This window comes from Daphnia magna, linkage group LG7 (assembly GCF_020631705.1).
Source record: "Daphnia magna isolate NIES linkage group LG7, ASM2063170v1.1, whole genome shotgun sequence".
Classification (NCBI taxonomy): Eukaryota; Metazoa; Arthropoda; class Branchiopoda; order Diplostraca; family Daphniidae; genus Daphnia; species Daphnia magna.
Window position 1 is genome coordinate 1275354 of NC_059188.1, and position 14383 is coordinate 1289736.

A 14383-nucleotide genomic window follows, 5' to 3' on the forward strand; every position below is an offset into this window, starting at 1 on the left:
CTCAGGAGAACAGTAGAATCAACTCAGTTCTTCGGACGACACAGCGCCGCAACCACCTGTAATACCCGCAGTTGCTTTCAGCCGGTTGTCAAGTTTGCTCATCCCTTTTCGTTTTGATCCGGTCCCAAATTGATTTCGATTCGGGCTTGTGTTTCAAATATAGCAAAGCATCACAACTGATCTTAAAATGGCAAAGGTAAAAACCTCCAATTTATTATTATTATTATTATTTTTTTTTTTAAATATTAAATCGATTTCATCTCCATATACGGTAAGATAATCGATCCGTTTACGTGGATCGCGATGCACTCGAATAATTACGTCCTTGATTTTGTGCCCTTGTATATAGAGTCGCTTATCGTCCCTGTTTTCCGTATATATTGCCATAGTTACTAACTGCACATATTCCTTAAGCTACATCAAATATCATGATATTACGAATGCAAATGATCTTGTCTCCGTTCATTTACGGGTAAAGAAAATAACGGTTACCGCTATACGACCGGATCGTGCTTCATTAGCAAATCTAATGAAGGGCCAATCGCCAAGAATTTCAGACTTGTTTTTTTGTTTTGTTTTTTTCTGCTTTCAAAGCTGATCATCGTGTATAGAATTCATTACTTCTGATTGGGAATCCCTTTGTCAATTGTGCAAGCGCGTGTTAATATCGAGCTCAATTGCTTCCCCCCCTTTTTTTGTGTGTGTGTGGCTTTACACACCGCCTTTTGTTTGGTTAACACATTAAACCGGTACCCCGGAATCAAAGGGAAATGCCAACGGCAAAGCGTGCACCATATTTTGTTTTTGTTTTTTTTTAAATTCACTTTCATTGAAAATTGTAGACGAGAATAGAATCGAAAAAAAATCGTAAAATAAAACCGAAATTACATTTGATGACGTAAATCGTTTAGGGCCCATAAGAGAACAGAGTTTTATCCACACCGTGAGGGGGTGAGAGCTCGAAAAAAAGGCCTATAGTGAATAACAATTAAGGGGAGGAGTACAATGAATAGAAAATAAATTCAATTTCACGTGTATGTTTTTTTCAGTATCTTGTGGTCTCTTCCTTTCTTTCTCTCAGTTTCAGTGCGCGAGAAAAAGAAAATTGTGTTCACGTCGAAAATTCCTACCCCGTGTTTACCTACCCCCGTCCCCCTTGAGCTTAGGCCTACTCCGTTTTTTTAAAATATATCTGAAAAGGTATTTGTTCTCATCGCGGTCAATGTCAAGGTCCTGTTCAATGAACTTTCGTTTTTCTCTTCTACGTCAGTATTTTCCTTTTGACACACCTGTGTTATTATTTCTTTCGCTGTAATAACATTCAAACTATAATAGAAAACCCTTTAATTTGACATGTTTGATGATGGCTAATGATTATACCTATCTGGCGGCGTAACTCTCTTTCGCAATGTATTACACGTCGTCTTTTGAATACGAGAGAAATTGAGAGCCTACACAATTCACTACGGTCGCGCGGAGGGTCCCCCCCCCCAAAAGGCAGAGATCCATCCCATTACCATAAATTAGTATTTTTTTTTGCCTCTTTCAAAATTCCCCGATTGCATGTGAAAGAAAACACGAAACAGGTCAAGGTATCATCCCTTAATTTCAGTGGCATCCGATGTCCCCAGCACAAGATGCCTCCATTATTATTTATTTGTTCAGTTAATTGTAGGTTTGAAGGCATTCCATCCACCGGATGCCCTTGTACCTGATGGGTGTTATGGGTCACATCATCCGACGACCGCACTGACTTAATCACGTTGGCTACCAATAGTAATTAGCGATGCTTGTCGTTCTCCATAGTCCCCTGATTGCGTATTGTACGTGATTGATGTTTTTCTTCTTTCAAAATGAAATTGATACGAAAAATTGAGTCACGCGATTTAAAAGAAAAGAAAAACGGGAATCGTTCCAGCAAATTCTGCGCATCTTTGTTTCATAACGCCCGGCACTTGTCTGGATGTTGTTGCGCCACGCGTCTGGAGAACGGCCCGATGTGACGTGTCAATCACGCAGATCTTGACGCACACCCTGGTGCTGATCAAAAAGTCGTTTCACGTACTGTTGGGGGGGGGGGAGTGGTGATTGAACGCCACGCAAATGCACACAACACTCTCGGATACGCCATAAAAAGAAAGCAATCATACATATTTTTTTATTGCTACTTGCACCTTCAGGTCGTATAATATGCAAATATGGAAGAAGCTTAAAAAAAACCAAAATGGAAGGTGATTATTTAACATTTTTAGATAGTTAGATTTCAGCTGTTTCTTTCATTTCATTTTGTGCCATGAAAAAAAAACAGCAGCTTAATATCCTGCGGCATCTTTGAATATATTAGCCGTTGCAATTTATTTTGTGCAAAGAACTGCTGGGCATGGGAAAAAGGAACAAAAAAAAAGTTTCAAGATCATTTGAATATCGTCCGACCTTACCGGTTCATTGGCACAGATCCAGCCGCGCCCATTGACTCATAGTTCGGTCGTGCTGGCAGCCACCAGTATAGAAAAGGGACTTTTCTTTCCAACATTCCGAGATAAACTGGACATTTTATTGCACACGAAAGGCTTTCAGACTTTTTGGCCATCAGCCTCTTATTCAAAAATAAAAAATGCATAGATTTAACAGACAAGAGTTTAAGGTCATTGACGTTGGTTAAGCTGCAGTTAACAAACAAATGCACGAATATGTTGCATTCTTCTGCTCTATGTTTGGATGATATGATTTTTCTTGGCCTTTTTAAAAAAAAAGCATCTGCTATGTTTTTCTTTTGTTTTTGTTCGAAATTTTAATTGAGTTCCTGGTAATCGTCAAGGGCGCAATCGTCCATGCGTTTTCTTTCAAACTTGTTGCGTCGATGTATTCGTAACCAATGAAGACGTTTTTCGTCACAGTATATAGGACCGTGTAGTTTTTCCCTATTTCGTCACATGCATATCAAGTATGTCTATTCAAATTCTGTTCACGGACTACCGAACCTTCTATAGTGGCGCCTCCTATTCTGCGCAATCATCGAGAGTCCAGAACACAAAAAAAAAGCAATAGGATATCTTCCCTGTATTTTTCTTCGACCAGAAAACAAATGTCCGCTAGTCATCGACGAGCCATAATCAACATAACTCTTTTGGTTGGTTTAAAAACAAAAGAAAAACATCGCTCTTTTCAACCTGTATTCACTGATTGACGGATGGTGCAACGACTTTCCGCGGGCTGTTCTTTTTCCTCGTTACGGGGAATCTAACATGAACTGTCATTTTTTCCCCCCTTTTTTGTTTAAAAATGTTATTTTCTGGGCCGTAAGGCTTTCATGGTCTTTGCGGTTATTAGCCGACAGCTTTTGGAAGGCTACGGTCTGACCACTTCCGGCCGTAACGCGTTTGGCACAAGACGTTAAAAACGGAAGAAAAGAGAGGCTTCTTCTTTGTCTCAGTCCTTGATCTTGATGACGTTGTGATTGTTGCTGATTAAGTGTCTATCTATTTCCAGATGACGTCTACCCTCTTGTTCGTCGTGTTGGCGATCCTTCTTCACTCCAGTTCAGGTGAGAATAAATTGTCTATAGTTTATGAAAAGAAAAGGAAATGTACAACCGGAAATGTCGAATTTGCTTTTGTTTCGCAAGGTCCCTTTTATTCTTTTTTTTCTTTAAAAATAAAACAAGATGTTATGTCCTATTCAAGGAGTAATGCTTCCGTGCGTGACTGCTATACCCGTAAAGTATGTACACTTCCCATTTTTTTTGTTTTTTTCAAAGGCGGCGAAGAATATTTTTAAACCTGAAAATGGCCGAAGAAATAGCCGATCATTTTTATATCGTTTTGTTTACTTACAAACGAGTATCGGTTAATCCAAAGTATGTGCGATGCACGCCAATCAAAACGTAATTCAGGAGTAGCCAATATCCTTGCGGTTATATGCCACACCACTTTCTGTATTATTATTTTTTTAAAAGTTGGAATCGTTCATATTCAATTGATTGGTGAATCGTTTTCCACGTTTTACGATATATTCTATTTTATGTGTATGGGAGGCAGGAGTTCGTTTTAATCATGCGATGCGAGTTGCCAAAACCCGTTTTTTTTTTACAACCTGTCAGGCATGAGTGAATCCCCCCCTATTTTTCTGGTTGGATGGTATCCGGGTAAGGTGCGGCAAGAATAGCAGCAATACAAAGTCTCGTACGATTATCAAAGCGTAACATTAAATAAAAATGTGAAAAACCTAGACTACCTTGAATGAAGAAATAATAAAATCTGATAATCGAAAGAAACATGGCTGGGTTGTGTGACAAAACGTGTGCTGACGCCAAAAGAAAAGTTTTTCAGTTAGTGAAAGAACCAGTTTGACTAGAAACCCCGTGCCGAGCGAAAAGAAGATTGGAACGGTGAAGAGAGAAAATGCATTAATGAGCCAAACAAGGAAAAGACAGCATTTCACAGTTGTTCTTTGTTTTTTGAATGTTATAGTCAAGTTCAATAACAATACGCGAGTGAATGAATCACAAGAGTTCAACTATAGGTTGAAGGCAATGCCGGAGCTTTTCGTGTGGGCAAGGTCAGTTGGTCCATTTACTTGGCAACCCCGCAGAAAATAATTTATTCAAATGTTTTTGGCATCTTTTATTCATGAGAAGATGCTCTGCACCTCCTCGTTTGTTTTCTTTGGTAAAACACGGAAATGTCTCCCTTTCCCCTGCGAATATAGTTTGCTTAAACCGCCGATAGGTTTTCTCTTTATTACACCCAAACACGCTGTTTAGATGTCTGTCCTTGCAAACGCAAAATAGCAATAAAAATGATCGTGCACGTCCGTTGATGTTGCTGCCATTCGATACCGACCTTGTTTCTTTTAAAAATCGATTCAACTTGGCAACGTGGCAAACAAATCGGAGCAGAATTTCAACTGCTAAATCGGGTATCACATTGTTATAATTGCTGTTGCAATGAATTGTTTTGTTTTGCGGTCTTCCAGCTGCGAGCAATAAACCGTCGTTTCGCCAACACCGGCGATTGTTGAAGACCTACAGCGCGAGCGGAAGACAAGGACCACCGCCTTTCGAATGCGTCAAATCCGGTTTCTTCGGCGATTCGAAAGATTGCTTCCGTTTCTATCGCTGCGTCGATTTCTTCGGCGAAGAGAAGCAATTTACGCTGTTTGAGTTCATCTGCGGCGAGGGCACCATTTTCGACGAGGCCTTGTCCGTCTGTAATCATCCGGCTTGGGTTAATCCAACGCCCCCATGCTTGGCCACCACGTCATGGTTGAACGAAGGCGCTACAGGTAAATTCGCTATCGCGCCTTCCTTTTAATTTCTTAAATTACGTTCAATTGAAACCAAAAAAAATATGTCAGCTGGAAATGGAACTGCTCCGGTAACCGCTGGAACGAGCTCAGAGGCTTCTGTTACGACCGTCCCCTCTGCCGAGAGTAGTAGCACTGCGGCTGGATTGACACCACCTATCCCTAGCGTTGAATCGAGCACATCCGCAGTTGAATCAACGTCCGCATCCGGCCAGGAAACGACTGTTTCATCCGAGTCGAGCGTAACAGGATCGAGCACAACGATGGTCGAAGACATCCAGACGACACCTACATCGGCTCCTATCGTCCAGTCGACTGAATCCAGCAGTCCTTCCGCTCCACTAGAAGCATCGACTACCGTCGCATCGGAGACATCCAGCGCTACGTCAGCCCCGGAAGTAGCACCGGAGGTGGCCAGTACTACAACCGTCCCAGAAGTGATTACGGAATCATCCAGCGCTCCACCTGTCCAGGAGGTTTCATCTACCACCGTCCCATCAACGGCCAGCCCTGAAATCGCAATTGAAACGACTTCTGCATCCGCTCAACCGGAAGCCACCACCACCACAGTTGCGGCCATCACTAGCGCACCGACTGAAACCAGTTCAGCTTCACCCATCGTTTCCCCACCGACCACGGACGCTCCGTTCAGACTCACCTGTAACGACGACAAGTTCCATCGCCATCCGCTGCGTTGCGATCTTTACTACAAATGCGTCTGGACTGATTTATCATTCAGCGTTGACCTAAGGGCTTGCTCACCTGGTTTGCATTTCGATGAAGCCTCAGCCACTTGCCGAATTCCAGGTCAATTGAAATGTTCACCTGTTCTTAGATCTTTGTCTTGATAATGGCAACGTTGGTTTTAAACATTTCAGGTAGGACAACGCCCTGCGTGTTTGCCACGTTCCCCGTGACTGTAACTACCGAACCTCCAACAACAACAACGACTGAACCTCCAACAACAACAACGACTGAACCTACAACAACAACAGTCACGACGACAGCCGAACCTTCTACCACCACCACAGCATCTACGACAACAGTATCTGTTGAATCTTCTTCTGCTTCAGTTCAGTATACGGTAATTTGATTTAGTTTTTTTAAAAAAGAATCAGATTAATTGATATATTGAAATGTTTTACACAGTTGGCTGCCGGAAGCCTTTACGATTGTAAGAAACCTGGACACTATCCTTACCAATTGGACTGTGTCCGATTCTATCGGTGTTTCGAAGTCGAGCCAACCGTTTTGAAAGGTACGAGTTTTTTTACAAACCGTATAGAATTGTTAAAGATCATAACGATAATCATTTGAAAAATGGCTTCTGCTTTTTGTCATTGGCCATTGTCCAATAGGATTGTTGTACCGTTGCCCAGAAGGATACGGTTATTCAGTAGAGACGGAACGATGCGAGAAACAGGAGACCCTGCCCGTTTGCAATCGCACCGGCATCCGCTTGCCGATGAACTTCCCCGTGCCGCTGATTCCGCTGGAAGATACGACCGTCGTCCAGCTGGAGGACTTTGATAAGTTCTTCAGCAATCCCAATTACTTTTACACTCCTCGTCGCAAGTTCAAGCTCCGTCGTTACTGAATTAGATGAATAGAAAGAAACGATGAGAACCTCTCTGATCAAACCCAGTGCCTTAATGTCAAATTGTTTTTTTTTGGTTTGACATCACAAGTATTTGTTTGTTTTTTTAAAATCATACTCATAAATAGTGGGATGTCTGTTTGTTTAGCTTTTTTTCCTTCTCTTCCAATTAGTTTGAGTCGAGATCTCGGGATTTTTGCGGGGGGGAGATACAACGAATGGGGAATGTTCCTTGTATCGTGTAAAAGGTGGCTGAAATAAAAAAAAATACAGTGACAATCACGTCGTTCAAATTCACGCTCTCGTTTCAACTTGTTTTATTATCTCTTTTTGACAGCTGTCCACTAAAGCAATTTCATTGGACGTTTATATAGCCGCTCGATCACCTGCCATTGGCCTTGTTTTGCGGTGTCGTTCTCGTTTACTATGTCACACACACACACACACACAATGATGTGGTTATAATTGCAAAGATATCACTCTGACAATTAGTCTGTTAATGGAACGCCATTGTTTTTTTGATACGTCGATCAAGCGATGCAACAGGTTCCGCAGAGCAAACAAAAACGTGGTGTGTTTTATATCCGATAAAACTATAAGCGCGTTGGGTTTTGGCCGGAGTCATTGTCCTTTTTGATGCCACGCCCTTCAAATGTTTGAGGAGGAGGAGGAGATCCATTTGCAAAAGGACCAACCTTTTGCTTGTTTTTGCAGCTGGACTCGGCGTGACCTTCCGGCGCTGAACGATGGCCATGGCCACAACCGTCGCTAACAACTGATTGTATAATTATTTCTTTTTTTGGGGGGGTTTTCTTAAACATTCGATGCTGGAACACGTTTCCCGCATTTCACTTGGCCATAAATCTGTCGGCAATGTTTTGACTCATCTCCATCACACAGCGGGGTTTTTGCGTGCGTGTTTATGGACGTGACATTTTCCAATAGCAAACAACTTCTGCTGGTAGTTAGATTATTGATTTTCAAGTTAAATTTATTTGTTTTTTTTTGCCCCTATGTAAACAAATGATCAGTTTGAATATCTTCTTATATATGGTCATTATAGAAAATGTTTAACAACTTTGGCAAGGTCCATGTAATCAAAGTGATAGTAGAAAAATGTCAAGCGCTTTGCTGTTAATGATCGTGACAGAATATTCTATCAAATGCAAATGAGATGGGTCGTCACTATTCGATTACCATCTCGCTCCATCAGCTGACACATTCCTTAGACAGCGGGCAACAATAAAAAAAAGGGGGGGAACCGATGGCTTGCGTGATCCCTGTTGAGGTAGTATAGCTTAACAACTTATACTAGGGGGAATTTATATATGACTATTACAAATACGATCTGTTACCTTATAAGTTACTCTAATAATAAAGAAATGATAAGAGACACGGACACGTGTTGTTACTTGCTTGAGCTGCGTATACTTGGAAAAATAGAAGAGAGAGCTGAGACACATTGACACGGTCTTATATAACATAAGGATATTAAGGATAAACAGAATCCTGAGTGAAACAAAAGAGTGAACAGGTACGTATAGGTTTACGCAACCTTTACTTTAGTTGCTGAGGAGAAGCGCACTTTGACACCTGGTCTCAACTAATAGTGAAGGTTGAGTTTTATCATAAGTACAAAACGAATTTGGCAATCACACACCCAAAAAAAGAAGAAGAGGAGAGTGAGAAGACGAAACACAATGAAACGATGAAATACAAAAAAAATAAATAAATGAAATATTTAGTGGGATCTTCTTGTCTAATATGCGGTCGATAAGGTGCCTGGTCTGATTCAATATTAACTTCTAGCTCCGATTTCTGGTCTAAGTGCATCGATTGACTGCTAAAAGCATTAAACCGCTACACAGAGTTTTGAGTGCTTTTTCAAAACGTGGTCTTGATCTTTAGATGTGGAGACTGGAAAGGCTGAGTCTTGATTTTTCATGTTAGGGAAATTGTCTCCCTGGTCTGCCTTTAGGATCGCTCGTGCTCTTGCCAGTTTCCGACAGTCCGCCGTTTTGTGGGTGTCTACTTCCAGAGATCACATTCAAATTCTTGATTTTGAAATTTTGATTGCTCCCATTGGTTGTGGTGATATGCAGTATTGTAGCGATTAGCTGCTCCTCTCCTGGCATTTTGAAAGTTTCCTTGAAGACCGGGATATCCACCTCTTCCAGCTTGGTAACTGCCTCTTGATCGTCGGATGGACGAATGGTTATAAGCGCGGAAGGCACTGGACATCTCATTCTTTGATTCAGACTCATATGATGCAATCACACTCTCTTCTGCCACTAATCTCCGAGTGAGATTATCGATAGTTCTCTCGTGGACTGGTACAACTGTCCATGCGGAACGCACCATTCTAAAGTTTGGTGGAAGAGCGGCTAGGATTTTGTTAAGAATTTGCCTCTCAGGAACTGGCTCATTCATTTCTCTTAGTTGGTTGGCGATGGACACAATCCCGTTGATGTAAGATGTAACGTTTTTTTCAGAATCATACTTGAAATCGTAGAGTTCCTGCCATCTCTGATGAATGGTGTCATCTGCTCTAGCGGCATGCTGAGAGATCAGTTTAACCCACATTTCTCTTGCGGTAACACATGGATAGGAAGGATCTTCTGACTTTGATCTGTGGTGGCCAAGATATAGTTTCTGCATGTGATATCTCTCATTCTCCATGCGTTGATGTCGACTTGATTAGTGACCGCGTTATCAACTCTTGTCTAGTAAAATAGACAGTAATGAGTATTTGGATTTTTTTTTTTTTTTTTTTTTTTTTTTTTAGGATAAACTGAGTGTGAGTACACCCTTTTAATTGAGATGCAAAATTCTCGTTAAAGTGTGATGACACTTGTTTTTTAGGATAAACTGAGTGTGAGTACACCGTTTAATTGAGATGCAAAATTCTCGTTAAAGTGTGATGACACTTGTTTTTTTTTATTTTTTTATTTTTTTTTTTTTTTTTAGGATAAACTGAGTGTGAGTACACCCTTTAATTGAGATGCAAAATTCTCGTTAAAGTGTGATGACACTTGAAAGAAACAGAAAAAAAATAATAATAATCATAATAAATCACAAGTATTTATGCTGACCAGCATATTGGGTGCGTAGTAGACATTTGAAACAAAATTTATACGATGATGTATAACTTTTATTACACTAATCTCCACATGTTAGTGGAGCACCCCTTCAATAGAGTGGTTTATATATATACAGTACGGTATGATGTATGTACAATCAAGAATTTAAAATGCTGATATCACTATCAAATTTGTACAGATTTTAAAGTTTCTTGATTGAACAAGTTGCGAAATAATCCACTAATTATGAATCAATACATAAAAAAATGTGACCACGACAGAAAAAAAAAAACTGATTTACCTCCAAAGGGTGGCTCTAGTACCCACCGGGGGTGCTTAAGGCCTTAAGGCCGAGTTGTTCCATCATGTTTTGAAATTCATATTTCCATTCCGTGAAATTCTGGCCATTGAATTTTGGTAAATGGCTCACGTCCTTAAACTGTTTGTAACTATTGCATTAGCCATTCGGAAATCTGGGCCCATAACCTGTTGAGGTGTTAGCTTAACAACTTTACTAGGGGATTTTATATGCTATTACAATACGATCTGTTACCTTATAGTTACTCTAATAATAAAGAATGATAGGACCGGACACGTGTTGTTACTTGAGCTGCGTATACTTGGAAAATAGAGAGAGCTGAGACACATTGCACGGTCTTATATAACTAAGGATATTAGGATAAACAGAATCCTGAGTGAAACAAAAGAGTGAACAGGTACGTATAGGTTTCGCAACCTTTACTTTAGTTGCTGAGGAGAAGCGCACTTTGACAATCCCCGCCCATAAATGAATATGTAAAAATAAACCCACGCATAATTACGAATTTGCATCTGCTGCAAGTGATTTGTCCGTTTCGCAACTTTACATAAATATACGTCTGATCAAATGAAACTATACTGGCTATGTCTTAATAATTAAATTAAATCCATTCAAATACAAAATCGAGAGGCTGTTTGAATTCTGAAGGAAAACGTGTCGGTTGACCAGTCACGCTTTGTTTTGTTTCCACTCCCTCAAATGTCCGAAACGATTCTGTTCCAGCGATAATAGTCTGTGACCGATTCGACCGTCGTTGATGAGATCACGGACCTTTGCAACAGGTGAAGCACATAGACCTACAGGATATAAAAGGCCAGTCGTAAAACGATAGCAATCACCACTTGTGTCTGCAGCTGGTGCGTTCACGCAATCGTTTTTACAAGGTACGTATATAATATATCAAAGATCAAAGAGATTGATCACATTAAATCGAAGCTTATAGTTGAGATCAGGGGAAAATTGCCCACGTTTCTGTTTGTGTTGCAGATGAAATTGGCCTTGATTTGCCTATCGATTTTGCTGGTTGTTTCATGCTCTCAGCAACGCCTAAATAAAAGATTAACATGGCCCATTTCCTACTATTCACCAAGGACTTTTTATCCTTGGCCGTATTCCTTAGACGATTTTCCTTTGGACTCTTTGAATCCATCTCCTTTGGTATGTACGAATTTGCATATATTTGGATAAAGCCCAGTAGATATATTCTGATCTCACAATTTTCAGGTATCGGACGAAGCATTCCAGTTGGAAGAAGACGGTGCTAAAAGTGATCAAGATTGGCTAACGCTGGATTCTGTTCAATCACGATCAGCTAATCGTTTCCGACCGAAACTTGCCAATTTGAATCAATTCCCTCCGCCTCAGCAGAGGCGTTTCTTCGGCGCTTTCAATCCGTTTTTCGGCAACAACAATAATCTCTTCTCTTCTTTCGCTCCCCAAAGCTCAACACTGGTGACAATCACGGCTTCAGTCACGCTAACAACGGCCGTGATCAGTACGTGCATTCCGAATACGCAATTCTCAGTTGGAGCTGCGAATATTGTCTGCGCCAGAAGGAGACGTCACGTTGCCGAGTTGATGGATCCATTCGACGATATCGAACCCAATTCATTCCTTCAGACTCAAGTCTCTCCCACACAAGTTCTAAAGTGTGTTCAGCTATATATATCTTCTTTCTAGTATTTAAAATAGCTATAATTGTTTTCCCATTTATTCAGAGTTGAACCGACTGCGATTCCGCTGGCCAACATCGAACGTGAACGCCGTCAAGCAGATTTCCAGGGCATCGTATCATCTAAAGAAGATGTCGAATCTCTTGCTAATGATAGCAAAGACCAGGCTATGATTAATCAGCGCCAAAATCGAGCCTTCACCGTCACTTTCTCAACGACGACCACCAGTTACTTCTTCACTTCGACTGTCGTGAGGAAGACACTGAACTTGGCCGCTTCAACTGCTCTCTCTTGCGTCCCGGTTGGTTATCTCGTGTGCTAAGGTGTTCCACCTTACATTATTATGATTTCGCTTTTATTTCGCTTTGTTTCATGGTGTTATTGCACTCTTTATCTATAGGCTATGTATTTATAGCGTAATACATATGCATACAGCAATCATATAGTTTTGACATGTACTTTATTTCCAACTGTTTGATATACAGCAGTTGTTTCAAATGAACCGTTTAGAAGAATTCACACAAACATTCGGTTGGAGCTTATAGCGACGATGTTTTAACGATCGGAAACTGCGCGAAAGGGAAATGTGAGGTGGGTGGGCTTTCTCTCGGCTGGAACATCGTTCGATTCGCTTTTTATGTTACAACAAAAACGATTTACTTTCGTCGATATAAAATATTATTTTCGCAACGTGGGGGGAATGAAACGTCGTTTTCACGTGCATATAAAAAAAAAATAAAGAAAAGCCGGAAGTTGGAATATTATAAGAACATGGTTGCGCGTGAATGAATTCGTCAGTTCTTGTTAGTTGTTCCATTCATTTTTATTTTTTTCAGACATGAAGTTTCTAGTTCTCGTTCTTGCTGTTGCTGTTGTAGCTGGCAACATTTTCCATCGGCCATTTTCCACTCAATTAAAGCCATCCTGGCCAATCGTATCGTCTCCGGCCTACCAGCACCCTTTCTTAACTAACAAAGGTTCTTACTACCATCAAAGCCAACCCAAGGATTGCGAAGAAAATCAAAATTATATCTCTTTTTACGACTATTTTCCATTCTATCCTTACCCTACCAATATTCAACAAGGAGTTTATTCGGTTAGATGCACCACTTGTATATAGTTGACATTTGAGCAGTTCATTTGAATGATTTTAATTAGGGACAGCCGCGATCACCGGCAGCCAAGAAAAATGATCAATCACAAGATTGGCAAAAGATTTTGAAACAACGTTCGCGTTGGAATCAAAAGTTTTTCTTGCTCGATAACGAAGCTCAAACGGTTCACGCTCTTCGCCCTTTCAATCCGCTCGAAATGTTCAGCTACCATATCAATCAAATCAAACCATCTGCGCCTCTGACTCGTCCCATCTTTGCTAGACGCAGCACTGTCTTCTTCACAATTACAGAGACCACCAGGAAAATAGATGTACAAATTTGCATTCCGTCCACTTTGTTCACTTCTCCGAGTTTGCCAACTCAATGCCCCACTTATAATCGGACGATACGTCATTTCAAAAGCTACGTCGATTTATTGGAAGGTGAAAACATCCGGCCATCATCCACCAGGTATTTGTTTTTAGTAAATGGACCTTGTGTGTCATTGGATTTTTTTTTTTTGAACAATTGAATTTAGTCCGGTGATGCCGACCGTTTTGGATATTCAATCACAAAAATCTCCGGTTTATTCAATTGAATCTTCAAAGGATGAGGATCTTAACGAAGAACGAGATTTGGGTTATTATGAGATGGAAGAATTAACAAGAAGAGACAGGGCCATGTTTGGGTGGCCAACTACAAGGACCGTGACGGTTGTGGCAACCCAGACTTCAATCGTAACACGGGCTGTGAGCCCAATGCATCCCCCGATAGGCTCTCCAACAGGTCTGCTCATTTGCGTACCACCCGGCCTCGTCGTTTGCGTATGAATCAATTGCTCGAGAAGGAACAGTTTCTTTTTGCTTCTATCTTTATCATATACATTGTTACTTTCCGTTATTCAGTCCAACGTGCTGCACGGCATTCACGTTTGTACCCACACGTAATTGTTGGAATACACAGCGCTAGAGTAGTATAGAATGAACGTTACCTTGTTCATACCTGTGATCAGTCGATAGCAGAAAGGGAACGTGATATCCATCATTTCCCAACACGGTTGTTAATTCAGACTCTATTCTTGGAAAGTCATTTAGACGTTCCCTGTATGGTGGTATATAACTGTAAAAAGTTCCGAAATAACGGACTCTTGATAATGGTATCATCTAAAAGTCGTGTTTGTTACATGGTATAAATGACAGGTTGACGATCTTGCCGTTTATGATTTTCAAAATGTTTTTTTCTTTCAAGGGCTAGTGATTTAAGCGTTGCGGGACTTCAAAACAAATGCAATCGCATGTGTCCATGAGGATGTCATT

The 14383-nt window shown here is 40.8% G+C and overlaps 2 protein-coding genes across 2 annotated transcripts; both read left to right on the forward strand.

Annotated features, from left to right (window-relative positions):
* On the forward strand, positions 1-7198 carry LOC116926149 (mucin-5AC). The gene is made up of 7 exons (XM_032932963.2): positions 1-196; positions 3490-3544; positions 4975-5283; positions 5356-6111; positions 6183-6388; positions 6454-6562; positions 6663-7198. Exons 1-7 carry the CDS (start codon positions 188-190, stop codon positions 6899-6901), a joined length of 1683 nt encoding a protein of 560 aa, XP_032788854.2. The 5' UTR covers positions 1-187; the 3' UTR covers positions 6902-7198.
* Positions 7199-11066: 3868 nt separating this feature from the next.
* LOC116926808 lies at positions 11067-14045 on the forward strand. Its single transcript, XM_045176035.1, has 7 exons — positions 11067-11184; positions 11288-11458; positions 11525-11949; positions 12019-12292; positions 12782-13069; positions 13132-13538; positions 13606-14045. The coding sequence occupies exons 2-7, from the start codon at positions 11288-11290 to the stop codon at positions 13895-13897; spliced, it is 1857 nt and encodes a 618-aa protein (XP_045031970.1). The 5' UTR covers positions 11067-11184; the 3' UTR covers positions 13898-14045.
* The last annotated feature ends 338 nt before the right edge of the window (positions 14046-14383 follow it).